This window comes from Musa acuminata, chromosome BXJ2-9 (assembly GCF_036884655.1).
Source record: "Musa acuminata AAA Group cultivar baxijiao chromosome BXJ2-9, Cavendish_Baxijiao_AAA, whole genome shotgun sequence".
In the NCBI taxonomy this organism is placed as follows: Eukaryota; Viridiplantae; Streptophyta; class Magnoliopsida; order Zingiberales; family Musaceae; genus Musa; species Musa acuminata.
Window position 1 is genome coordinate 3,055,913 of NC_088346.1, and position 27,907 is coordinate 3,083,819.

At 37.4% G+C, this 27,907-nt stretch overlaps 2 protein-coding genes and 1 long non-coding RNA gene across 19 annotated transcripts; 1 reads left to right on the forward strand and 2 right to left on the reverse strand.

Annotated features, from left to right (window-relative positions):
* Positions 1-1,394: 1,394 nt before the first annotated feature.
* On the reverse strand, positions 1,395-5,511 carry LOC135622517 (uncharacterized). The gene is made up of 4 exons (XM_065124435.1): positions 5,117-5,511; positions 2,969-3,038; positions 2,654-2,742; positions 1,395-1,622 (listed from the first exon to the last, which is right to left on the reverse strand). The coding sequence occupies exons 1-3, from the start codon at positions 5,450-5,452 to the stop codon at positions 2,687-2,689; spliced, it is 462 nt and encodes a 153-aa protein (XP_064980507.1). The 5' UTR covers positions 5,453-5,511; the 3' UTR covers positions 1,395-1,622; positions 2,654-2,686.
* Positions 5,512-5,739: 228 nt separating this feature from the next.
* LOC135622516 (protein SCAR2-like) lies at positions 5,740-17,970 on the reverse strand. Of its 7 annotated transcripts, XM_065124431.1 has the most exons (16): positions 17,773-17,970; positions 17,423-17,666; positions 17,173-17,312; positions 16,109-16,555; positions 15,837-16,021; positions 15,498-15,704; positions 15,367-15,428; positions 15,178-15,274; positions 11,655-11,818; positions 10,565-10,688; positions 10,347-10,476; positions 9,524-9,591; positions 6,599-9,437; positions 6,367-6,453; positions 6,169-6,276; positions 5,740-6,070 (listed from the first exon to the last, which is right to left on the reverse strand). In XM_065124431.1, the coding sequence occupies exons 9-16, from the start codon at positions 11,776-11,778 to the stop codon at positions 6,008-6,010; spliced, it is 3,543 nt and encodes a 1,180-aa protein (XP_064980503.1). In that variant the 5' UTR covers positions 11,779-11,818; positions 15,178-15,274; positions 15,367-15,428; positions 15,498-15,704; positions 15,837-16,021; positions 16,109-16,555; positions 17,173-17,312; positions 17,423-17,666; positions 17,773-17,970; the 3' UTR covers positions 5,740-6,007. The 7 variants fall into 7 exon arrangements, with proteins under 7 accessions (XP_064980503.1, XP_064980506.1, XP_064980505.1 ...); XM_065124434.1 differs by having other exon boundaries at positions 15,367-15,704; positions 17,223-17,312; XM_065124433.1 differs by having other exon boundaries at positions 15,367-15,704; positions 17,213-17,312.
* Positions 17,971-18,238: 268 nt separating this feature from the next.
* Positions 18,239-27,717, forward strand: LOC135622518 (uncharacterized). Of its 11 annotated transcripts, XR_010491084.1 has the most exons (9): positions 18,303-18,536; positions 21,496-21,589; positions 21,684-21,756; positions 23,052-23,209; positions 25,133-25,717; positions 26,121-26,174; positions 26,265-26,692; positions 26,820-27,292; positions 27,379-27,717. It is a non-coding gene; the product is annotated as an uncharacterized LOC135622518 (long non-coding RNA). The 11 variants fall into 11 exon arrangements; XR_010491079.1 differs by lacking the exon at positions 18,303-18,536 and adding an exon at positions 18,239-18,284 and having other exon boundaries at positions 21,496-23,209; positions 26,265-26,419; positions 26,532-26,692; XR_010491080.1 differs by lacking the exon at positions 18,303-18,536 and adding an exon at positions 18,239-18,284 and having other exon boundaries at positions 21,496-22,434.
* The last annotated feature ends 190 nt before the right edge of the window (positions 27,718-27,907 follow it).

Here is a 27,907-nt window from a genome sequence, read left to right on the forward strand (position 1 = left end):
TATTATTTATCAAAATATATGTAAAAAGTAACGATAGATCTTATTGAGAAACATAATGATATCAACTATAAAATAAAATTTAATTGGCTCTACCTACCTAATAATAGATGAAGGTTTACTCTCGATTGAAATCTTGACTAGTGTTATTGGGAAGCTGCTTTTAAGATAGGAAAATAAAATAAAATAAAGTAATATTGAAAATAAATATATATCCAAAAGTTAATTATCCCATTGATATGTATCAAATGTAGATCACTCTCCAATAGTTGATGAAGAGGTTTTATGTTCTCTTACTAGCGAATGGAGACAAATTTAAATCGCACTCCTAATAGTAGATGAAGTGATGTCCATACCAAAGTGGAGGCACGTTCCTCCTAACAACATATGAAAGAATCGTCCCACTACCACATTTAATGACTTGCTAATCCTTCAAGGAAATCACCTTATCTGTCCTAGGCAAAAGAATAAAATAATCTCAAACTAGTCATATCCATATACGATAAAATAATATATTAAAATATTTTAATTTATCTTTCAAATGTCATTAATATCAAATAATATCAATTAACCTTAAATTAATTTGAATCATAGTTCAATTGATCTAATTGAACTCGATTTAATTAGAACATAACTGAATTGATTCTCATTTAATTGATCTAGAATCAAATTAGTATAATTTGAACTAGATTATGTTTAGATTAAACATGCTCGAATAAGTCAAACTAATCGAATAAGTCAAACTAATTTTGAATCATCTTGAATCGATCTAAGTTAATCTCGCATTGGTTAGACCTAGTTTATGATTGATCCTAGTCTATAGATAGTGGCTTAATCCGTGGAGTGATTTTAACCTAAATGATAACCAATCCCCTTAATTCCGAATTATAATATATTTTAATCCAAAAAATTAAATATTTAAAAATTATATATAGCATGAATAATTATAAAATTAAACATGTGTTTTTATCTTGTAAAACATGTAAATGGTATAGATAGAGTAATGCCTACCACAGCCTGATTTCTAATCGATGACATTACGATGTTAGCAATCTCAACACAGTGGACCGTGACATCGTATCGGCTGAGGATTCGATTATATAGAAAGATGGATCTATCACTCAATCTTGTTGCTAAGGTGATAGATTGCTTTTGACCTTTTGTGGCACCATGATTCAAAACTTACATTTATATTTTACAGTGCCTGTAAAGTATTTACTTACATTTACATTTTACCGTATTTACTTGAATGATTACTTACGTAATCCTAAGTTTTCATCTCTAAGTCTGTCTTTTCATTTATAAGATTATAAATAGGTCAAACTGCTGCATAATCTAGACGAAACCAGCTAACATAGGTCAACATGCACCAACATCGTCGCAGACAGACAAAAGCGGACCGTAAATGATTCATTTGTTCAAACAGAAACTGTGTCCGTCACTGAATTGTTACATTATTTATTGGAGTTCCAAAACTCGAAGAACAAAGTTGTATTCATATCAATATAATCGTAAACGAAAAAAAGAGATACACGGGGAGGAAAGGTAATGAACAGATGCTGAAACAGATGCACTGGTGGCAGTAAAAGTTCCCAAAAATCACGCAAGTGTTGTAAGCATTCCAACTGAAATGATGAGACCAGCAAAGAGGTAATCAGCCACCGACAATAAGCAAGCAACACAAACAAAATATGGCGGAGTTAGCAATTATATTGTAAATAGGCATCAGTCATCAACACTTCCTCCAATTTTTTTTTTAGCTATGGCTAATCTAATATAGTTTTTAATGTTCTTAAAAAAAAAAAAAGGTATTAGAGACTGCAATTAAGCAAAATAATGCGAATGGATCAGATTTGAAATGCAGCTAACTATTTCTTCCAAAAGCAAAAGCTATTTTCTCCTTCGATACACAAATTGCCAATACCCAAACCGGAACATCTATGAACCCAATATACCATTATGTCACCATGCTAGCATTTCGAGTTGATTTTTTAGAAGGTCATTAGTAGTTTCAAAGTTCAAAAGATGTGTGTAGAACTTCAGTACTTTGTACCAAACATTTTAACTTCCAGAAAAAACGGAAAACTAATCATAAAATTACATGATAAATAAAACAAAGCATTCGATATTTTAGATAAATTAACAATGTTCGAGCTCTTCTATAATCTCAACCTGGACTCTAGTCTAATACACATGACAAGTACTAACAACATGTTATGAGAGTTGGCTCACAAAAACCATGAGAACCCTTTCTCACAATCTTGATGATTTGATTTCTTTGGTGTATGGAGGGCCTCAATTATCTGAAGAAGCTAATAGAAAGACTTAAGCTAGTAGTGCTGGTTATGTAGGGTATTAAGATATAGTTGGAAGAAAAAATGGAAACAATCAGGAAGCAAGAACTCCATCCTAGATCATCCATCATTCACAACTCAGTCGTGTGTATCGCTTCTAACTTTTTTGGTTTTCAACAAAAAAGAAGTATTCTCACACTTGTAAAATATACATGATTTACCATATTTAAGTATTCAAATGTGCAATAACATTATATTAGCTCTAGTGAGTGATTTCTTTCCCCCTTGAACTCAATAAAACAACATTCCAGCTAGAAGCTCAATCTTAATAATGATGTGAAAGATGGACAGACACAACTCACTTTGATATGATTTCTTAAAATTCAAGCCTCGGATCACGATTTCATGCTCATCTTCTCCTCATCAGTGTCTGAATCACTGGCATTGTAACCTAACATACAAAACAAAAACATGAGCAACAAAAACCATGCAAAAGAAGAAGATTTTGAGTTTACAAAAAGCTATGAGAGCAAAAGTACAAGTATATCACATACAAAAAAATATAGACCCCCCCAACAATAAAAAAGGGAACAAAAATAGACATGCATACACACATACCCCAAGATATTAACCTGTCAATGCAAAAATAGTAATGGTAAAAAAAGATAGAACATTACCTGGACGCTTGTCGCTAACCTTCCAAACTGATGAACGGTACTTGGATGCTTTTGAAATCCATGTATATGCCTTAAAAGCAGATGCTCATTAGGATTCTTGCAAAGGAGATTCTTAATCATTATTTCAACAATATGAAATAACTAATTCATATATAGTTCTGAAACATTTTAATTTAATGGAACTATCCAATGATTACAGTTCTCTGTCATTGGATTAGTGTTCTACAACCTCCAAAATTATTATTTCCCATAACTGCAGACACATACCTTTACACGCATGTAGTCGATAAGTTAATAAGACTAGCACACGTCATGATGAAGGTTATTTGGGAGGACCGGATCATCCTCAAAAAATTTTCAGGGTTCACTCTCACTGTTTGCACCCAGGTGAGGCCCCATATATACGTGCCTCGCATGTAAGGTGTTTGAGAGGCAGACATTTCTTTAGGGTCAACTCAGTCCACCTAAAGAGCAGCCTTTGCTCAGAATTTCCAATGATGATGGCATGATTATTTGTCAATTCAATGTCTCAAGAGTATCCAGAAGAGTTCCAATGTACAAGAATCCTAACGTTAAACAAATTGCAGAATTGAAATCTGGCAGAATCATTGTTTCTCCTAAGCTGCCCAACGAGGGCCCAATGATATGTGTTCTCAACTTCACAAACTACACTATACACTATTCACAGAACTGACCTTGCCGCACAAGATTATGAGTACGTGTTACCCTGCATCTTCAAATTGTACAACCTTCAGAACCAAACAGCTTCATCTTCCAAACATGCAATCCTCAAATCCAATGCCTTGCTACAAACCAAGGAGATAATTGGATTTCAATTTCCAAAATTTGGTAACAAAAAGTTGTCATATTGCTTGATACCAGAAGCATTGTCAACAATCTTCAGATCCATGAAGTTTCTCATGAAGTTTTGTTCAAGATGTAGAGACCTCAAAGTAATAGAGAAAGAGGCATTTATTGAAGTATGTGGATCACAAAAGGGAGATTAAACACTTCACTCTGCAAATCACAGGTAAGACAGACCTACACAAGTATTCTTGTGTAAGGAGCTATGCTCCAGGAGTTCCATTAAATCTTTCCCAAGAAGAAACTTAGCCAAGCATGACAAGTGCTTTCCAAATAGCTGTGCAATATATAACATTCTCCACTGACCTTCCAAACCACAAATATGATTCTGCTTCTCTCAATATGAATCTCACAATACGAACCTTCACCAGTTTGGTCCTTTAGATGATGTCCACGGCACTTGTAACAATACAGTTTTACTCTAAATAATCAGCATATCATTTGGAAACACTTTGATTAGGTGCAATTAGATTCCTTTTCTTTACATTTCTATTTGCTAAAAACTGAACCAAAATGTTCTTTGAGAAATCTATAATTCACCTCATTCTATCAAAGCAAGTCTATAATATCTAGCGAACATCTTCAGGTGTATTAGTACTAACTCATTGAAGGATCTACAACCAATCCACTTTTCAAGAAACCAAATGTAAGAAAGTCAAACTCCGGTTTAAGACTATGACTACATCAAACACTTGGATAGTTCTAAAATGTGGTCTACAAGACTGCTTATGCTGTAAGCAATTATATAACCGCGTCACATAGGGCCTAGCCACATATAATGTATAGAAAAAACCAAAACATATAATACTTGTCAGAGTTTCTGAAAGAACTCAAACTTCTCTTTCAGAGGTCCCAGCAACAAAATTCTGGATGATCCAGAAAGCCAAAAGACTATGATAAGGGAGAAATCTATCAGACAACAGATCCAAATGCAGCTGCCACTATATTTTCTCCTATTTTAAAGCTGCCTGACACAATCAGCGTTTCATGTTTTGTTCGTTGTCAGATGCTGATGACTTCAGCAACCAAAATACACAAAGACCAAAAGCATCTTTTTAAGGAATTCAAAGCATATTTTCAGAATCTTACGTAAGCTATTAGGTGCTGCTACCAATCGAAGCCCTAGTTCCTAGAAAACACAAAGAGAACCCTAAAGACGATTCTTTACGATCGAGACCAGCAGGTTTCCCCAAATCACAAAACCTACATCTCAAGAAACTGCCACGTTCAACAAATCACACTTCAAGAACGCTAAAAACGATCAGAACCCCTACAAAATCTCACCTTTTGCTCATTCCTCGGGACTCCGTAGCCGCTATGGTACATCTGACCAACAAGAACCTGCATCGCGGCATCCCCGGCCCTGGCCTCCTTGAGCGCGTCCTGGAACCACCGCCGGGTGCAGTCCGCCACGACGTCCTTCAGGGGGACGCGGCCCTGCTGCCGCTCTCGTTCGTCCATCCACCGGCCTGGACCTCTAGAGTGGGCGGCCGCTGCCTCCTCCTTGCCCGAAGCCAGAGATTTAAGGGCGGGCTTCGCGATCTTGGCTCTCCGGATCGTCTCGACTGCTAGGCGGGCGTATCTCTGTAGGCTCGTCGCCGATGGGAGTTGTTTGCCCATACAACAGAGCGGAGAAGGAGAGGGGGAGCAAAGGGAGGGAGGCGGACCCAAAGGTGGACCGGGAAAACTATATTATATTGCGGGAGTGGAGTCGAGAACAAACATCGAAGCCGATGCTCGAGAACGGGTGAAGGGTGAGAAGTAGCTTACACGTACCGCGACGCACGCTATTACAAGATCCACCCACTGATCAGCGTGGGCCGAGATGATTATGGCCTTCTGATCGAGATCGCCTTCGTAAGGACAGTTAAAAGAACCGCACGGTGTGCTTACCGACACTCATTACATCATCCTACAATCCGACGAAGAAAAATGCGATAGATGTAATAGATCTCCATACAACTACTACACTCTACCCGGATGGCATGTCAATCTTGATCTGAACAAGAACAGTAACGTTCATAATATGTGACCGAGATAGTAGCAGTAGTTCCATGAATGTGATTCTCAACGTTGAGCAACACTCTATCGATCATCCCCTCGTTCTAATCTCAAAATGATCAGCAAAGTGAATCCGTTTGAAGTTCTGTAAGTACTTCTTGTGGTCAGTGATTCCTAAGAATCACTCTTCCAGTTATCTTCTTCGTCATCGTCGTCGTCGTCACTTCCTGCACATGCCTAAATCAAGGAGTAATTTAGGAGAGGCTGTATGAAACCAGAAAGAGAACAAATGTAAGCGCAGATCAATAGTTTTCCGATTGAGCCAGAGAACAGACCTGCCGGATTGCATTTGCTTTCTCTAAAATGGCGATGACCTTTACGTCTGTTGGAGGGCCACCTTTGAACTTCACTGTCGGTGCCACCATTGGTTTCAGGTTGAAGGACTTGACAAAGAACAAAATGCATCAATATATGATAATAAAAGGTGTTTTACTTTGAGACAAAGATTTTATTATCTAAAGCATTATACCGACTTTGTTCCTTATCTGCTCCAGAAACGATCCTTTTTCATCGGACTTTGGCATGACAGAAGAATGAATCAGCTGGGGTGCCTTCCTCAACTGCAGTCATCAAAATAAAATAGACATGGTGAGAACAATTCTTTAAAAAGGTCCTGTACTATAGACAATTCCTCAACTGCAAAATCATCAATTAAATTGTTTTCCAATGTTACTTTAAAGATTATGCAGGAAATAAACTACATACCTTGCTTTTGTCATGAGATGCAATAGCCTCAATCAAGGGGTCATTAGGCCTACTGATAACCAAGCGAAGTTTGTTTGTGGGTTTCTCATTCTCTGTAGTCGGTGTGGTTAAATAATGTAAAGAGGATGAATCCTTTTCTTCTGTAGAAAGAGATCCATGTCCAGATTTCTTAGGTTTTGTGGATGGTGGTAGTGGAAGCTTACCATTCACAGTTAAGGCAGAACCAGCAACTTCGTGGGTGTCCTTGTGCTTCTCACCATCTGCAATACCATTCTGAGATCTCTTTAGTTCTAACTCTTGACACCTCTCATTTAAACTTGGAATTACCTCTGACAATGTTGGAGGATATGTTTTTGAACCTTTCAATACAGAAATGTCTCGAGAGCTTTCATTTTCTACAGTTGATGGCAGTTCTGTTGCTCTCATGCAATCTTCTTCAAATGCGTTGCCATCATGCACCTGCTTGTCCTCTTCATGTGGCAACTCCAAAGCTGGGTGCACCAACTTTCTATCTGAGTGTAAGATATCTTCGTAGCCACCCTTGACAGCTACTGTTATATCACATGATTTTGGAGACTGCACGGTACAATCTGACCCTGTAATTTCAACTCCAGCTAGTAAGTCTCCTGAATGTTCCTTCTCAACGGTTGATAATGATATGTCAGTGTTTGATCCACTTGGAGGTTGGGCCACACTACAACTGGAGACAAGAGAAGCCTGAGGAGGTTTTGTCAATCTCCCTGGAAGTATCTCTTTAGTATCTTCCGATGTAACATTATCCTCTGGAAGTGGTGCACTCGAAGCTAGTTGTGGCTGCTGTTCAGAAGATTGCTGCAGAATAGTTTCAGATATCGAGTCCTTATTCAACCGGATTAGTGGAGCAGGTACCGAAACAGAACCGGAGGTATTTTTATGCAAATCAGAATTGCATTGAAATGGAATAGATCCTTCAAAAGAAAGTTCCCCACATATGGTTTCATTTGATGATGGCATGTTAGATTCGCTAAAATCAACATCACTGGTAATGTCGTCACCTGATTCTTCTGGATTGCATTTCGGCAGTTCATTTTCAGTAGATAAGATTATTCCAACAGGTTCAGACAGGACATCCGTGTTATCAGAAAATGCTTTATGTCCAGTAAAGGTCCATGGAGATTCATGTGCCCCAGATAAAATATCCGCCTTACAGGTTGACATGTTAGGCATGGGAGTTATTCCTTGGGTTACAGCATCGGCATTTTCATGTGTTAATACCAATGTTGAAGCTGCTAAACTGTCATTACCTGTGATGGCATTTCCCAAATCTTCATCCAGTACAGCAGGCTTCACAAGGCAACAAGCTCCTTGATCATGCTTTTCTGACTCTTGAGACTTTATATGGTCTGAGACTTCAATATCTGTGGTACCTACTTCAAGAGCAGTTTCATGTTGTTTCTGCAAGTGAAGCACCGGCCTGTTAGAACTCACCACATCATGTGTGCTTTGCTCCTTGATATATTCATTGGGATCACTTTCTTTAGGAATATCATCTTTCATCAAAAGCTTTAGGTCTGTCATATGGTGTAGAGAATCAGATAAGATGCCAGGGTTTTTAGCAAACTCTCCATGTAACATGTTAATCTTTTCTTCAGAAGGGAGTTCGGAAGCATCTACTTTGCATGGTGACTCACCATCCAAATGGCTTACAGCTTGGCCAGTTTTTCTCTCATAAGATGGGGATGTCTCCATAATGTTTAACGTAACCAATGAGATTGTAGAAGTTAAGTCTGTGATAGAAGATCTACAAAATGCTTCTCTGTGTACAGCAGATGAAGAAACATCTGATGTCCTTAGAAGTAAATGCTCTGAAGATTTGCATTTCACAGGCTCATTATATGTCTGCTCAAAATGGGTACCCTTCATTTCGCCTAGGCCAACATCTGACTCTGGAGGAAAATCAGAGTCATTCTTGTTCTCTTCTAATAATTGAGCAGCCATATGACCTAAAGTATCTGAGAAGGAAAGATTTGCTGCCCCTTTCCTGAATATTGTAGTGAAACCTGGTGATGAAGCAGAATTTTTTATAAAATACTGTTTAGAATATTGAGCTTGTAACTCCTCCTGTTCCTCATTAGCATCACTTGCATCAGAATCTGTCTCTTGAGATTCAGTGCTGACAAAAACTGAATCTGTATTACCTTGATTCTCAGCATCTGTTTCTAATTCTGATTCCATTGTGGTAAGTGCGTCCATGTAATTGTCCAAGTCACTAGAAATCTCATCAGAAATATAGCCATCAGAACTGTTTTGTGATCTACATTCAGCATCAGGTGAAAATCCATTTTGTTCGACTTCTTGATCAACTGAAAGATTTAGGTCTACTTCACTAGGCTGAGAACCATATAAATGGCCTTCAGTTATATTTTTATTCTTGGAAACTACTGCCTTTTCTTCCAGCATAAAATAGACAGAATGCACGTTTTGTACTTCACTAGTTGGCTCAAACTGTTTATCTGAAAAATTCATCCTTTCTATTTTCTGCTTCTCTGAGTCACCTGCAGTTGTCATTTCCTGCTTGGTAGGAGATCGGCTTTGGTTTTTCTCTCTGTTGGAAGATGTATCAACTACAATTGCATGCACCTCAGTGGCCGACTTAATCAAGTCAGCAGATTTCATTCCGATGGATTGAATTATAGATGTCTCGGAAGCCACTTGCTGCTCTGTTGGAAGCAAATCAATATGATTCTCCATGTAACTTCTTAGACTGTGACTAACTGATTCATTCAGTTGTCTAGGTTTCAACTTGACATGTTGTAAGGTTACTTTGTCAAGAACTTGGCCAGAAGTAGCAGGCTGCAATCTATACACAGCATCAATTTATGACAAAGAAAGAACCTCAGAGGACAAAGAGTTCTATAAAGGTATCAACTATCAAGAAAGAAATACCTGGAATCAAAGTGAGACATTAAGAAAGATTTAGGTGGTTCACCACCACAGGAAAATGATACCTTCTTCTGGAGAGAGAAAGAAGTGGCAATTTTAACTGACAAAAGTTCTTGGTGCAAAGAAGAGAAAAAGGCACAACCTAAACAATTCTCCAACAGAACATTGGATATAATGTCAAGCTGAAAGTCATTATGCTTAAGCAGAAAAAATAGACATAATAAGCATCAACTCCTTGTCACTTACTATCATCAGTTCATGGGTATTAAGCTAGCATCAACCCCAGGTTTTATGGATATTAGGCTGTAACTGAACTTACTATCACCAGCATGTGGACATATATCAACTCCTTGTCACTTAGTGCTGGTATCTCAGCTTTTGTTAATTCAATGGAAAGAGATATTAATCTGATATTCGGAAAAAAATAAATTCAATATAAGAAACCTTTAACAGGATACTAAACTAGCCAATGCGGTATTATTTTTATTTATTTGGTCAATTTAAATAGGGCCATCCCCTAAGGAACATACTAAGTAATACAGATTTTCAGCATACCTGACACAACACTGGAAACGAATACATGGAAAAGGGTTGGGTTTAAGAACTGGTGTCATTAAAATTATAATGTGCATAGGGAGCCATGTATCACTCTTCCTAGGACAAAGTCAAAGTCATCATCATGTTATTTGCTCACTGTATATTTATTTTCTGTCACCAACAAAAGAAGCCAATCTAGTAGGTCTTGTGAAAAATACATCCTACCTAAAAGTAAATGCAATGAGTATTATTCCTTGCAGGTCATTTTTAGTGTTTTTTAATTGACCACCTTTGTTTTGCAAGTTCTTTTTTCTCTCCGAGGGTCATGTTCCACCAATCTGGAGGATGTCAATTCCATCATAAAAAGAGATGGATCACTGTATCTCTTCAAACATGCTCCATCACCACCAACATCAAACCTGCAGAAGCAAGGACGTATGAATTAAAAAAAAAGAAGAAAAAGAAGCCATAAAGTCTGGCTGGTAAGTAACTAGAACAATGCCATACTTGTCTAGCTTGAATAACTGTGGTGGACCATGACATTCTTCATACATATCCATGAAAAAATGCGGCATATCTCCTGCAGTGATTAGATTATGGTCCACTTGGATATTACAGTGCCAATCAATACCTGCAAATGATGGCATTTGTACTAATCATTAAGTGCCTTCTAAAAATAAAAGTTAACTTTGTTTTGAGCCTCTCTAATTTACTGCATGAGCTCCAAAATACTGCTTTATATACAAGGTTATCTGCAACTCAATAAAATTCTAACTTAAATATAGATTTCGACAAGTTTCCGGTTGCCACAAACATAAATCACATCCCCTTTTTTTACTTGACTTTGCAGTCATATGGTAAATCCTAGCGGACTGGTAGTACCTTGGGTCATGCTAACAGTACTTCACCACTGTGTCAATGGCAATATCTTTCAATAATGTGTCTATATGGTCAGTTATCCTGTCTGATTATGTTCAACAGATCAAAAACTAAATAAATTTCTATGTGAATGAAATCGAATTGACACGAAACTAATAATCAAAACAAAGCAAGCGTATTCAGATAAAAATTTATGAAAAAAAATCTTAATTAAAAATTCATATTTAATAAAATGCATGGCTATCCACCCAACATTTTGCCTCTTAAAAAATCGATTGGTATGAAAACAAAGTTTCAGAATAAATACATATGTGGCAACTACGTAATTACATGCATGTCCAACTCTATGTTTATCACAAATCATGGCAATGACAATCAAGCGATGCAAGTTCCATATTCAATAGCCACCAAACCTAAATATATATGAGGAAGTTAAAAAATATCCTGGATGCATGTTTATCAAATGAATTAGAAAAGCAGAAATAAAGTAAAATACCTTTCGAGCAATGTAGCTAATGCCAAGCAGAAAAGTATGATTTGTGGCTAAATTACAAAACATTACATCAACATCTTAAAACTTGGTGTTTTTCCTTTTTTTTATATGGTGTTAGAGGTGCAGAACATTGGAAAACAGATGATAATTGACACAACATCTGAGTCATCATATACAACAAAACTGTTTTGTCTAAACCATAAATTTTTTTAAGTGCAAGCTGACCTTCCCTACAAGACAAACATGAAGAGCCACTCCCATGAAAAAGGCCATTTGATATTGCTGGAATCTGTGTCTCTAGCTGTTGGACTCGAAGTATCATGTTATGACCTCTAGAAGCAGTGTTCATTACTTCTTCATGCAAATTGTGGAACACCTCTGTAGCAAACCTATAGTATAAAATGTGCTTGTCACAACACTGTGAATGGATATTAAGATGCAGTGAGAAGACTGAATCTGTACAATTACATTCTATACTCAGAGCTAAGCAACTGCACCACGTCCATAAACATATTCAGGATAACAACAGTTCAGCATGATAAATTGGCAAGAATAGTAGTTTCCAGATGTTATACAAAATTTCATCTACAAATGATCCATTAATGGATATGAAAATTTTAAATATTTGAGCTTCCTATCTGTGGTAATGAATCAAAGTAATTATGTTTCAATGAAAAACATGCAAGAATTCTGGTTGTGGTTCAAGTCATCAATACTTAGAAGCTACTGAGAAAATCACAGACGAAGACCTGAGTTATCACAGTTCCTTGTGGTATCTAAAGTTATTTGGCCATATGCATATTAAGGAACCAAAACAACAAGCTAATTAGTTTGAATAAGACTTCTTGTGGGTAGTTGATCCTGTTTTTTGGTCATTGACAACTGTCTTGTGTAGTGCACCTAATAATGGTAATCCTATGACTTCACATGTATATGGAATTAGGCTTTGGGGATCAAAGTCTATTTGGAGTTACTTTTGTACAACCATAATGCCTCTCCCTAAAATTTCTTCACTTTAATTGGTTACTCAGCTCAACTTCTCGGAAAACCTGAATAAAAATTATACATTGTAAATCTAGACAATGTAGTCCAGTCAACTTGTTAAATACATAATCCAAACACAAACTAAATCCTTGCTCGCTCCAAGTAATTTTAAACTTGGAAGTCTTTTCAAATTCTTGAAGAAAGAGATGATGCTCAATCTTAGGTCCATCGGTTTATATATGAAATACAAAATAAGGAAAAGAAGGTTAGCCTGTGGATACAGATTCCGCTACTGGTGGAGGAAGATGAACCTAACTTTTTGCTATAGTGCAATTCCAGAATATTCATTTATTCAAAGTAAATCTTATGAAGCACCAAGGAATTCGAACATGTTTCAAAACAATAAACAAGATTATGAATCATGAAGAAATTTTGAGAAATCTAATCAAGTGAAATGGTTCAGTTATCTGAAAATGAGCATGGGACAAGTGTCTTGTGTCCGATGATGATATGAAGCACCAGGTTCATTTGCTTAGAACACTTCCCAGAATGCCATTGTTAAGGGGTTCATTTACTTAGCTAAAAAAACCAGTCAATTTGAATGAAATAAAATTCTTACAATGTAATGATCATCAAAAGTGTAGCAATGGACACTGTTCATCATGTATGCAATAAATTAATTTGCCCCTTGTTCCTCCCTTCCAGCAATTGAATCCATAACTTAGCTATGACAAAGACCTACGTAACCCAAAGGCGCCAGTAGACAATCCAATCTCATGCCAATTGCAGATGATCATCATCATATGCAATACAAAAAACCAAAATTTCAGAATATCCAGACCTCATCATGTTCCTAATCTCTCCCTAATCTGCACCACGAAGTACAAAGAACATAAAAAGAAGTTCCGAAAAGCAAAAAAAAAAGCAGGATCAGTGTGCATAGATATTGAATCAACCACGCTTCCCAGCAGAATATCACAACACATACCCACACACATAAAACATCACACCAAACCAACACCACAGAGATACTCAACAACCCAAAAACTGGCATGAGAAAACGAGGAAAAAGAGAATCCAAGAACGCGTGACATCGTCTCTCACCTTTCATTCTTCCCCAAAACCACCCAAAGAAAAGAAGGAAAAGAAACCGATCCAAATCACGCTTGAGGTAACACCGAGGATGAAAAGCTCACTCTGGATGCAAGAACGAGGATGAAGCTTCGTTACCGAAAAAACGAGAATATAAACCTACTCTGCGAGATCGCCAAGCTGCCTTAAGAGGCCGACCAGTCCAGCCATGGCGACACCCTCGAGAAGTGCTTCAGGGTCATTCTTGTCCGCAGCTCCATAGAGCTCCGACCTGCCCAAGCCATACTCGTTCTTTATCTGGTATCTGATCGTCGGCATCCCTATCCGACGTCCAAAAGGCCGCGTCGTCGATGACTAAACCAAACAAAGGGCTCCTTCTTCCTTCCGATATATCTTCACCGTTGGAGCTCCGTTACAGAGGTCAGACGGGAGCCGAAGAGACGAGCCTTGCAAGTCTCCCTCCACTCCTCTGCTCTCCTCTCCTCTCCTCTCCTCTCTCCACGCACACAGAAACTAAGAAGACGTGATAGCGTTTTTAACGAGCGTTCGATCTGGCCCGTTAATTGTCCTTAGGACCCACTTCCATTAAGAAGACAGGACCGTAGATGGGGAATTTAATTAGCTGTTAAATAGTTAAGTACCACGGCGTACCGACCCGCTTCGATTACAAGTCGGGAGGGAGTGTAAATGGTGAATTTAATTAGCGGTTAAATGGTTAAGTACCACGGACGACTGACATGTTCCATACCCTGCATTAATGTTCTTATGTTGCAAATTTACTTGGCCACAGTTCAGCCTTATTATATCTCTCTCTCTCTCTCTTGACCTTAAAACCAAAAAATAAAACAAAATTTATGTCCATGTCTGGTCTCAAGGGAACTGAATTGTACTTTGACAGAAGCACTTAAAAGTTTACAATCACAAGAAATCCACGTTTTTCTGTTTTCGATTCTAATGATCTTCTTCAGAAGGTGAAAAAAAATCTTTTTTAATCAGCACGAATATATATATATATATATATATCTTCTCCAACATCATTTTACAAAAGTCGAATAATATAGTATTTTTAATAGTAAAAAAAGATAGAGAAAGATTAAAAAAATCTTAATAAAAATTATAAATACACTAATTAAATAAAAGTGAATTATTATATATCATAATAATAATAAAAGATTCATGTAACCAACTATAAATAATTAGGACTTACGATTTTATTATTGTTGTTGTTATAAGACATGAAAAGTCGGGTTAGATTTAGAAACAATAAGAAAAACTAATTTGAATTGATAATTTAAAAGAAAAAACATTTTGAAAACACAAACTATATCAAAAGCCTCTAGAAGTAATAAAACAATGTTTTGGCAGCTCGATTGGTGATAGCTGGGCCAAAATGTTGCCAAATGCTAGCTAATAATAGTATAGCTTCTATCACGTATTACTGCTTCGTCACCCACGGTTGGCTGCGCAATATTATTATACAGCGAGCATGACTGCGATTCCATAACCAACCTATCATTTCGGCAACGACGTGTGGCCCTCTTTCTTCCACTCTCTCCTTTAGTTTTATTATTTTACTGGAGATAGCATTTTTTTGGTCTCTTAGCTTTCAAGATTTTGTTACTTGGCAAACACTCATAGAAATGGATGTTCGAGCAAAGTAACTTATGCTTACCTGACGAGGTCAATCGAGGAACTGTAGCTCTGGGGACTGCAAACTGTATCCAGCAGAGGTTGTAGAGCATTAGCATTTCGATCGAAGCTTTTGGTAGCTGCACAGAGAGAAGTTAGGTTCTCACCACTTAAATGCCATCTACATGCGAAGAAAACATCAGCATCAAGAATGTGATCTTAGGGAACACACCTCCTAGGAGAACCAAGTCAAGAAAGTGGATCCTTTCAGGTCACTGAAGTCAACAATGCCCTCTGCATCAGAATCGAAAAGTTTCATGGTCAAATCAGTGACACCTATTGGTTTTAGGCATAGAAGACAACCGTGATCTTGAAATCATGAGGGGCCTGCTTGGCAGCTGAAGCATACAGGTTCTCAGCCATCTTCTCCACCAGGCCAATTTCCTGATTCAGGTTCCATCATCTGTTACTCGTGGAGGAACTCAAGAATGATGGTCAACCTTCCCATACAATGGGTATCTTTTGGAACGGCAGGAAGCTCATGCAAACTTGTCTGTCCTTGTTGGGAATCTGGAAAAGCATGTAAAAGATAAGTGCAAATGTACAAAGTTAACAATCAATTACCTTGGAGAAGTTCAATACTAGTAACTCAAGAGAAAATAAGTTCATAGAACGTAAGAGCTTCTGAGAACACCTTCTTACCTGCACAAACATAAGAGCTTTGCCATTTGAAGAATAGCACATAATAAGGTGTTTATCATACCGATTGCAAGTGAAACAATGATACTGCTTGTGACTCAATCAATTACCTTGGAGAAGTTCAAAACTAGTAACTCAAGAGAAAACAAGTTCATAGAACATAAGAGATTCTGAGAACACCTTCCTACCTGCACAAACATAAGAGCTTTGCAGAGTGTCACGATAATACACACATGCCATTTGAAGAATAGCACATAATAAGGTGTCTATCATACCAATTGCGAATGAAACAATGATACTGCTTGTGGCACCCAATTTCTCGTAGGAAGACACAAGGGCTTTCTTCTAGCATATCTCGATAAGTATGATAATGATCACATTCTAATTAAGTGGTGTAATGCTCTCCTCTGATAGGTTCAACAAAACAATTTTCAATGATTATTGAACAATCAGGAGCTCATCATCAGAACATGTTCCAGTAACAGAGAAACCACCGGAGAAACACATCGACAATGGATTTGCTCATTGTTCTTGCAACAGGAAGAATAAGGGCACCATCCATATGAAGTAATGGAAGAATTACGCAACTTGAATATTTGTTATGCTAAATATTGCACAAATTCTATGGTAACCTGGTCGCAAAACAAAAGAAAATTGACATCTATGGAGCATCAGGAGCAGAGTTAGATTGCTATGCCTCCAAAGCCAGCATTTTTTGGCAGCTGAAAAAAAACACAGAATAAATCATATGGAATTCAAGTTCAGAAAAACATTAATATTTCTGTGGAAAAAGAAACTTTTGCAGATTGCAGAAACTATGTTGGCTGAAACTATAAGATTGAGAGGTATAATCACTGGAAACTTCATGCTTATTATACAATTGTAACAACACCACAAGAGCATTGTTGTGGAACCTTAAGTTGTAATCGTTTAATCGTAAAATCTTGATACTTTAGTCCTTTCATCTCTAACATTATTTTTCCATATAGCATCAAGTTTTGTTTAATATTTGCCTCCTGACTTGGCTTCCAAGACATCTCTAACCTCATCGTGACTTTGTTTATGCATAATGAATCTTCTACACCATGTATATTGCACATATGTGCACATATAAATGAGCTTGAATACACAAAATAATTCCACTAGAAAAGGTTGTGTATCCATAGCCAGTTGTACCATGTAGATAAGGACATGTTCAGAAGAAAAAGTAATGCAGCAAGTCATCCTTTATCTAAAAGATCTAAGAACTGATGCTGAAACCAACGATTGAAATCGCACTGCCAGTCCACTGAAACAAACATTGCATTAACATGGCAAGGTAATTTTTCCCATTTCTCACATTGCATTAACATGGAAGCTGTAGCTTCAGCAAAAACTACCATGCTTGACCTTGAAGTTTGGCTGTTTTCATTTTTCAGGGCCACCACATCCGATGTTCTCTCATATTGAGAAAACAAGCATAAAGAGATTGCTTCACTTCTGCCATATACAGAAAAATGAAAGTAAATTATGCCACAAAATTTGTACATGCATGTACATGGCAATACCAAACAGAACTCAATTGGATAATGGTAAGTGATAAGTCAAACCTTCTTCTTTCCCTTCACTTTGGCAATTGGTGAAAGGTACAGATTCAACGACAGCATTAAAGACTAAAGCAAATATCCTATAACCCAGTCTACAACAATGGCATAAGACGCCAAACGAAAACCAGCTCTCAAAGAATTCCTTTTACGAGGCGAATCTTGACATCTCTGTTGCTGAGATAGTCTGATCTTATCGAAACACAGGCTTCGTATCGTGTTCCATTCGACATCGGAAAAGGCACGAAGACTTATAATCAAGAAAGAAAACACAACATGAATAACCCTATTAGCCGACAATATCAATAAGAAAAAGAGTACGAAAAGAAAACATGACAGCGCCGAAGAACATCTACCTTTCTTCTTATTCTTCAAGTAAATCATCTACTTCGGAACGATATCTTGCTTAGGAACCGACGCCATACGGGGACGAGGAAGAGCATAGCCCGCTGCTTTCGCTTGCTTCCAATTCGGCGACCGCCGACCAACGGAGCACGAGGAAGACAAAAGTGTGAGCTCGTCTAATTCTACTCTGTTATCTATGAGCAATAGCAGCCTACGAATAGACCGGATCTGGATCCGATAGGAGCGGACTTGGTTCACAATTTCGATCCAAAAGCCTGGAATCTTCGGATCCGAAACCCGATATCCGACCCGGTTCTTTCTGTTTGTTGCTCTTTTCTTCTCTTCATTCCCGTCGAGCCTAGGAAGATCCGAACTCCGAGAAATATTCGGATCGAACGTGGAATCGGATCTCCTAGCATTCGGATCCGATCTGATTTCTCAGGTTGGTAGACCTTAAACGACGTGGATCAGATCAATGCGGGCATTAATCGAGAAGGAAGCATCTCCGTGGTAGAAGAATCAGGTGATCCCTACTCCCCTTTCTCTACTCTTCTTCCCCAGGGTAGAAGAATTAATCGCCAGGAAGCTTCTCTCTGTAAACGGGAATTAGTCGCTAGGAAGTTTACGGTTCAAGAATTGACATTAGGTGGTGTCTTTGATCTAGTCCTCTCACCTCGTGAGAAGCTTCGAGCGGTCTTCCTTCAGAGCCCTTTGTCCCACTCTGATTTAGTTCTTTAATCTGGCGGTGAATGTGAAGTTCTTTGGTTTGCAGCGGGTATGCGAACTATTTAATCTTAGAGTGGTAGGGTTTTTTGAAGTATTTATTTAATCAATGAAGGGATAATGCCTTTTGGTAAGTGAATTAACAATGCAGCGTTAGGGGTGGGTTGAGACATGGCAGATCCACGGAGTTAGAGTTATTGGGGGATGATAATGATGGCTAATGGATCTAGAGCATTGACACTGTTAGGGTCATTGTTCTGGTGTGATGGCATTGAATTCTTGATGATGTTGGGGTGTTTTGAGAAAATGATCGAGGACTGTCTTCCACATACCTCATTCACAACATGATGATTTGTAGTTATATATTAGTAGGAGATATAGAAGTAATTGAATAGAATAACTTTATGTTTTGAAAGAAAAATTTGCTTAAGAAATTTTCTTGGCATCGTTGGTTATTTGGCGCCTATCTAACTAATGTGTGATCCATGCGGATAGAGTTTGCTATAGGTTACGCTGGTGTTAGTGCTGGCAATTTCAGAATTGTTAGATGGAAGCAAAAAAAAAAAGAGATATATGTGAAGTTTCTTAAGGTATGGATCACACAGGAGTGGAGGAGATGCTTTCAAGGGTTCACATTGCATATATAAGATTTTCAACTTAGGAAATATTGAATCTTTTACATTGTTCTGGTTATTATGATCAGAGGAGTCACTATTGGATTCAATTAGTCGGTTAACCCTGTCTTAGTAGTAGAGGGATACCTCTTTTACTTATCACATTGGACATTATTAAAGCTTTAGTAAAATAACATGGTCCTCTAACTGTAGCATCCCGATTAGTCTCACATCGAAAGTGGACAAAATTAAAATTTATGTATAAGGGTCCGATAGGTATAATACTATTGACTTCAGCTTAAACATTTTGAGCCAGTAGTTCAAACCCAATGAAGTTAACAAGCCAGTTATCCTATCAGGTCGGGTTATGACAATTAGTATCAGACTAACCTACCTAGTATTGGGGCATAACGAGGGCCTCGAGTCGGACTAGTATGAAGCTTAATGTTGTCCACTCATGAAATTTTGTTTTTGAGCATTACTTTATGGTTAAAATCCATATATTATGCTTCTAAGTTGTGTTTGATGTAAGGTTTTTAATCTCGTATCGTATCAATGTACTAAGCTTTGCTCGGTATGGTATGACATACCGAGCAGTATGCCTAAAATAGTCATAAAACCCTTCGAAAATACTTTAAAAAAAAAAGTTAGGATATGTTTTTAAGTTAGAAATAAATATACATTTAGTATAGTTTTAAAAAATTAATGTAAATTAGGTAAGAATAGTGCCACATATCTTTTTCGGGCTTTGAGGAGTAGTCTTGTGCAAGGTTCGTAATTTTGGTTCATTCTGGATCGTTCTTTCATTAATATTGAATTATCTATAGAAAAACTATTTGAATTGTTAGATTATTTTGTATACAACTTAAACTTTAAGATTCAAATGAATTAAGTAATCATATGTGTAGATATATCTGATTCTACCACCAAAATGAACGACGGGCTTCCACGGGTGGTGGATCGGGATCCTCAATCTTATGTATCTGTATATCAATATAAGATGCTTGCCGGACCTAATCCTGAAATTGATCTCATGACATAGTGTATTGGTACACCGTATGTCATTGGTGAATTAATGTGGTGATGGTTGTAGGTTGATCGTCGTGAATCACGTGTCGGAGACAGCTCCTGAGGCATGTATTAGTGAATGTCAAAACTTATACTTTCGCTACTAATCTACTGTTTCATATCATACCTCTTGATTAAAAGGTTATTCCTCTTAATCCTTTCAAATTAGCCTTCTAAATTTGATCTAATCCACAAATCGTTGTTTTGTTAAGTTTGGGAGGGTGAAAATGTGAGAATAAGAGAGAGATTGTGAGTAAAAATAAGTTTAAGAGAGTTTAAAAGAGTGCGAGAGTGAAATGAATTTAAAGAAGAGGGAGGAAAGGGTTTAAAAACCCTTTAGAATGCCTCCAACTGTCAAATTGACCATTTGAAAACCGATATAAATCGGTAACGGTCGAAATCGACCGGTACAGGTAGGTAATGGTCGAAATCAAAATTTCGGCCATTACTGCCCGGTACAACTCCGTATCGCCCTATACGGGGCCAAATACCTGATACCGCCCGGTAGTGGGCAGTCAGTGTGCCAGTCTGCTAGCGGACCGGTACATACCGCTCGTGGGCGGTATGGTACGGTATTCAAATCCTTGGTTTAATGCACATTGAATACTGGTTGGTACCAGTTGAAATTTCGACCGTTACCGCCCGGTACAGCCCTATATCGACTGATACGGGGCCAAATACTTGATACTACCCGGTAGTGGGCAGTCCGCGTGCCGGTTTGCCGGTGAACCGGTCGATACCGCCCGTTTCGGGGGATATGGTACAGTATTCAAATCTTTGATTTAATGCACATTGATCAAGCACTATTGGAGTTTAAGTTGCTACATAGGACTTCCTTGAGGCTAATTTAACAAGCATCTTTCTTTTGTAGCTGCTCTCTATACAATTTATCTTTTACTATGGCATAATTTGCTCAGAATAAATTTTTTCTATATTTTCTTCTGCTGGTGTATTCCTCACATTTACAGTGAATTTTTTTTGTAGTGCATACTGTTTGTGTTCCTGGTTTTTTTACCCAAGGACCTGTATTCATATGGTTTACATACCAAACTAGATGAAAACCTTTTTATGCATAAGTTCAGTTTGTGTCATATTTTTTCACTTTTTTGTTATTTTTAGTAGCACTTAGTAAAGAATCAATTTCTTGCTTAGAATTTTTCCTAGTTTTAAGAATTCGTGGTCTACATGAATAAACCTAATGTTGATAGATGATCTGAGGATCTTGTATATGATTTACTTTTGCATTCATTATGGGCAGCTATCTTTTAGATGCATTGATTAGAGCCGCACAACTGAGCATCAGTTCACTTTTCGTTTTAATTTATGCAGGTAGGTACAGAGATGTGGTGGGCATGTGGACATATGTGTTGAAAACTACCTACTTCAAATGTTAAACATTTGGATTTAGATATAATGTCTCAAGGTTCACTTTGTCACAGAAAATACAACTATAATAATCTGGATGGGAAAGGTTTATTTCAAGCAATCGATGCTCATGATGTTATAGTGAAGTGCAGATTGCAGATTTTCTTATCTTACTTTGGGGTTGCTGTGTTTCTTACGATTACCTTTTATTTAATTATGATGAAGGTATCTCCTAACCATTCTCATGGCTTTTATTGTGTGTATCTTTAGGTTTTATTTGCCAAAAGACATGTTTCAAGGGAGGATTTTTAGAATGACACTTTGTATAGGTTGTGGGCATAAACTTGCTCTTGCTTTAGTTGCTGATGCCTCACAGAATTTTTGTCTAACAGGACTTGTGTGTCAGCTCCATTTGGAAAACTCTAGTGTGTTTCCTCATGGCAAAAGTCTTGCATTACAATCCTGTAAAGAATGGCGAAGTGTCAAATTTTTTCTTTTTTTTTGTATTTTAAGCTGCCTTTGATTCATGACTTCTTTCATGTTTGAATTAGTTAATTTGAATAAACAGATTTCAATATAATTGTTGTTATATAATTAAAAACTAATGCCATATAAGATGTGATAACTGTAGTACTACTTTTCGTTTCTTATTTACATATTTCTTTTATGTTGTCGAACAACTTTAACAAGGTGAAATATGTTTTGATTGATGTTGAATGAGTTTGACACCAATAGAAGGGCTCATTTGGTCTTAAACAGAGCTGTTTCGACAACCTGCATTCTTTTTTCTTTTTTTTTTTCGCTGGAGACTTCACACACCAATTTATGGGTTTTTTTTAACAATGTATAATCAGTGGTGATTATGCCAGCATTTGGTGTTCAACATGAAACTCATTACTGGAGGTAAGTTCTGTTATATCTGGATGCCTTGACATTGCATTGGTACATAGTTTTTTCTGTTCTTGTATTTTTCTTTTATCTTCATAACTGATGGAGTGCTTTTAAGATAATTATATTTTCTATTTTTTGGTTTCTCAAAACATTTTACTCTTTGATTTTTCTCTAATAAATATTACAAGATCTTTACTATTTAATCTAGTTGGCACCTAAAAAATGTGGATAAGAGTAATCTCAAACTGCTATCCAATGGTTCCTTGTATGTCTAACCAAAAGGTTGTAGTAGTTAAGTAATCTCAACTGGTCATGAGTTTGTCCAGACTTCGGATTGAACTCAAATTTCTAAAGCTGCTAATATTTTATGTGCACTGTTGGAAATATTTTCCTATTATAATTTCAGTAAATTGTCTTGCTGATTGATACATTTAATTGCATCATATTCATTTTGTACTTATTTTCAGAATATGAACTACATTTTACGCCTGTGTCGTGAGTCTGATGTGTTTATGAAATTTTCAACAGAGAATAGATGAAACAAACATCCATTATGTATACACCACTGTGACATATGTGTTAATGGTACAGCAATCCTAATATATTTTGAAATGTCTGGCCTGTATTAGGAAATATCCAAAGGTGTACCCAGTGCACAAGGCTCTCACCAATGCAGGGTGTGGGGAGGGTCAATGTACATAGCCAATTTATGGTTTTTCTTGAACAATATAGAATCAGTGGTGATTATGCCAGCATTTGATGTTCAACTTGAAACTCATTACTGGAGGTAAGTTCAGTTATATCTGGATCCCTTGACATTGCATTGGTACATAGTTTTTTCTGTTCTTGTATTTTTTTTTATCTTCATAACTGATGGAGTACTTTTAAGATAATTATATTTTCTATTTTTTGGTTTCTCAAAACATTCTACTCTTTGATTTTTCTCTAATAAATATTACAAGATCTTTACTATTTAATCTAGTTGGCACCTTAAAAAATGTGGATAAGAGTAATCTCAAACTGCTATCCAAGAGTTCCTTGTATGTCTAACCAAAGTTTTGTAGGAGTTAAGTAATCTCAACTGGTCATGAGTTTGTCCAGACTTTGGATTGAACTCTCTCTGAAGCATGTTTCTGTGCGGCACTGTTTAAGTTGGAATTGTATGTGAACACTTCTGACCTTTTAGTGCTTGCCAAATTGTTACTTCTAGACATAGCACTTCATTGTTCCACCATGTGGTTCACTGGAGCCATTAAGACATGCGGTATATCTTCTCAAAACATATAGAGCTGTATGCCTTTGCATATACGCTTGTCTAAATTTCAAATATCACTAGTTTCCTTGTTTTCTTGGTCTCATGATTAAATTTATACTTGTAGTTTAATTTACCGATGCTTTGGCAATAAAGAACCTAAGGAAATTTTATGGTCATTACCATAAGTCATAAAAAAGAAAAAGTAAAATTGATTCTTTTAGCTGATGTTTATCTTTCAAATGCCACAAAGATACTTCTGGCTTTCTACAAACTAGATTTCAGGTTATGAACTTTATGAATTTGTTGTGGCTGGACACTAAAGTGGATTTCCTATTGAAATCATTATGTTTATATTATTGTTTTCTTTGCCTTTTTATCTGTTATTAGACTCTAATAGGACTATGAAGTAACACATATGTTCCCTTGTTTGAGTGAACATATTGATTGAACCAAGACTTTGTGTTAAAATGACGAGACCTTTATTGACCTGTCCTTGTGCAAGTGTTGTGTCTGCCGTAAGATACTAATCGTGTTTTCCCATACGCAGAATAGAGATTTGTTTCTCGATGATGACCCATGACACATGCTTTTTTTGTCATGGATAGCACTAGACTTTTTATTTCATTCTTTTCTTCTAAAGACAATCTTATCTTTCCTTAGTGGAAGGGTCATCCGCTGTTTTGTCCGTCTTAGCAAGATACTCAAACCAGTCTTAAATGAATATGTGACTCCTATGATGTTTTTTTTTGTTCGACTCCTATGACTTGTTACTGGAACCAATCAGTTCGTTGAACTTCAGCTCTTACCATATTCTATCTTTCAACCTCATCAAACTATTTTTAGATCCATATTCATGACACCCTAATGTTAAACTTAGTTTGATAAAATTATAAGTACATGCAAGGGAAAAAGATGCATTGAAGAATGCAACATATTGGTTGCTAAATAAATTTTGTCTAGGCATATTATTTATCTACATACAAGCAAAATAGCTACAAAGCATTTGCATGCCCAAAGAGTGCCCCAGTATAGTTTTCATCAACAAAGTTACAAGTCTTTTGACATATCCAAGATCACAATGATGTTTGGATGTAGGAGTTGTATGACAAACAAACTTGCAAAAATATAAACTAGGAACAATTTTCACCAACCGTATTGTTGTCAAAGGTGATAGGCACAAAAAAGGCATGAAAGTGTGAAGTCACTCTAGGCACCAGGCGCTCACCTGAACAATACAGGTAAAAAATATAATTAAGGAGAAAGAAATGAATCACTGTTGAATAATAAGCACCCTCTGCCTGGTGGGTTTGGACTTTAGCCTTTACTCATATTAGTTACTATGCTAGATCAACCATACTCGAAGGCTTACAAATGACCAATTCTCTACCATTGCAATGGCATAAATCTCCATAGGGTTGCATTAAAATCAGTACTGATGGCTTCTCTTATTTGCAGGATGGAGATGCTGGATTTGCCTTACATAATCACTTGAGAGCATGTTTAGGAGTTGGGAAAATATATGTCCAACACAAAATGGACATATAGTGTGAAGCATTGGCCACTAAAGAAGGGTTGTTGTTTGCTTCAAATCGAGGATTCATTCGTATTCAGATTGAAACAGATTCCTCGATATTGTGCAACACATTTACCAAAGACGTTGCACCACCTTTGGCATTTGCGGATCATCATTCAGGATATCAAAGCACTTCTTCAATAATTTACTTATTATATTTTTCTATACTGTAGTAGAGAAAGTAACCAAACAACTAATTGGGTTACCAAAAAATACTAGGGTGTCTAATGTATCAATGATTTGAAAGGACAATTATCCCCCCGAGTTATCCTTGTATTTGCTCAACGACTAACAGTTCTTACCGCAGAACTTTAGCTCAGGAATCTAAGTTTTCTTTTTCTTGAAATAAAAATGCATTGCTTTAATATGTCTATATTTTGATGCAGTGTTGGATACGTATATATCTTTCACTCGACACTACCTACTTGGGAAAAGAAGCTATGTGGTCAGTCTGGCTTGGATTAAAGGTAATTTACTTTTTCAGCCTCTCTGTTTGTCCTTTTATTCATGGACGAAAAAAAAATTATAGTAGATGCACATTTTATCACACATATATGTTGTTCGAAGCCTTTGGACTACAACCATAAAATGCTAGTTTATTATAGAGAAACTAATTAATTATTGTCAGTCTGTAGGACAGCTAAAATAACTTATAATGAATGCAGACATTAAGATGCGTACATTTCGATGCTGTCGTTGATACGGTGAACATAATGCACAGATTTTTCATCAATGCAACAACATAGAGTTAAAAGTTTTGGCGATTCGAAGCTTGCTCGCTTTCTTGTGGTGTTAATGCATATCTATGTCTAAGTGCATCATCAACTTATAATTGCCTAAAGCTTAAATTTTCTTGTCATATCGGATTAGTTGGAACAGGTTTGTTGCTGAGGAGAAACCCAGACCCTACATAAGCTGGACAAGGTATAAGCCAAAACACAGCTACGCTACGCTGCCTCTCCTTCATACTCTTCTCATTGACTTCTTCATATCTCTGTCATCACAATCTGCCAGCAGCAGAAATGGACAAAAGCTGACAACTCATTTCACACGCCAACTCTGACCGACAAAAGCAGCTGGCGAGTGCTCAGATCCATGCATGCAATGCTTTTATACCAACACTTGGGAATGGGTTCCCGTCTGAGGCTGTTCTGAAGAGGAGACCACGAGTGAGTTTGAAGTCTGTCAGAGATGGAACGATGATGATAGATAGCATTATTAAACCTCCCATGCCCTGGTCCCAGTCAACTTGATTGGTGTTATCTGTCTCCAATGAATCAGATTGCAGTACACGCGGAACTATTCATTCATGGTATCCCTGACGAGCAGGAGGAGCCACAGAAGCCGATAAAATGGTGAATCCAAGCTGTAAAGGGATTAAATACTCCTCAAAGCGACCGACATGGACACACAAGACAGCAGGATGGGAAGTTTGGTTTCAGGTAATGCGTGCAGTCTCTGCAGAGAAAGGTCCATACTATTTGATATTGGTTTCCTTGAAACTTAGCTGTTATCTGCTGAGCGGCAGCAGTTCATGGGGCCCTGTTTAACTTGGTTCTTTATTTGTAGTACGTGAAGGCAGTGGTGCTTCAAATTAAAGCTGGTCGAAGGGCTTTAAAGGCATTTCAGTCAATTGGAAAACGTTGATGAAAGGTTGAATGCCTCGTGTCACAAATTCTGCATCGATTCTAGAGAAGCAATACTTGTCCTGTTCGAAGATCATTAGCAGTTGTGGATGGGTTGGCGGGACAAATGGCATCTTAAATCGTACCGATATCTGATTAAAAATCACTGGAATTCGAGCCATCCCAGCTGTTCTTCTGAGGCCATTGTCTGCCTGAATCACCCACAGCTGTGGATGGGGCAATTATATGAGCATATTTATGACAGTGATTGGCTCCTAAAATTCAATCATAGTTCAGAGGATCCGGTCATATTCATTGCACCAGCAACCATCCGAGTTTTCCTCCTGTGTCTCAGAGAATTTCTATGATCCATGGATTGATGGATTTATTACGACTTGCATCACCGGGGCAATCACGGTACTTCACATTTCTTATTTGGTGATATCAATGTGAGCATTTTCTTTTTCTCTTACACGAAAAGAAAATATATTTTCTTCTTTCAGATGTCAACTCGCAGGGAGAAGAGAAGAATCTCCTGCTCTCGGACTTGATTGCATTTCAGTCGACACATCTCTCGTGGAAGGACATGAATGGAAGTAACAATATCTACTGCGCCTGCACTGCAAGATTTGAGGTAGCAAACGCATTGGCTGTTTAATAGGTGGAGGCAGCAAGAAACACCGAATGCAGACGACAGACAGATCGATGGCTGCAGCCAGTAATAATTTTTATAAGATATGCAGCAGATTTGGTAACGTGGCACTCGCAACTAATCTCCTCCGTCTCGTCTTGTGTACCTTCTTAAATGAGATGTCCACGTCCTGGGGTCATTCGCAGGCTCATCTTCCCATTCTTGCTCCTGGCTTTTAGGGTGCATGCACGCCACGTGCACGTCAATCAAATCCAAGGAAGAAATGAAGTCTCGATGGAATGGGTGCGAGCAGTGGCTGAGAACTCAGTGAGAGTCCCATCAGGTTATTGATGTGTCTTGGCACATCTGTAAGAGAAATGCAGTCTTTAGTAGATCGCTCT

Coding starts and splice junctions, on each gene's coding strand:
- LOC135622517 (XM_065124435.1), bottom strand. CDS start 5,452: ATGGGCAAACAACTCCCATCGGCGACGAGCCTACAGAGATACGCCCGC. Junction 3,039..5,116: donor TCCCGAGGAATGAGCAAAAG/GTGAGATTTTGT, acceptor TCTGCTTTTAAG/GCATATACATGGATTTCAAA. Junction 2,743..2,968: donor GGTTAGCGACAAGCGTCCAG/GTAATGTTCTAT, acceptor TTTGTATGTTAG/GTTACAATGCCAGTGATTCA.
- LOC135622516 (XM_065124428.1), bottom strand. CDS start 13,823: ATGCCGACGATCAGATACCAGATAAAGAACGAGTATGGCTTGGGCAGG. Junction 11,819..13,668: donor CAGCTTGGCGATCTCGCAGA/GTAGGTTTATAT, acceptor TTTATACTATAG/GTTTGCTACAGAGGTGTTCC. Junction 10,689..11,654: donor ATGTTTGTCTTGTAGGGAAG/GTCAGCTTGCAC, acceptor CATCATTTGCAG/GTATTGATTGGCACTGTAAT.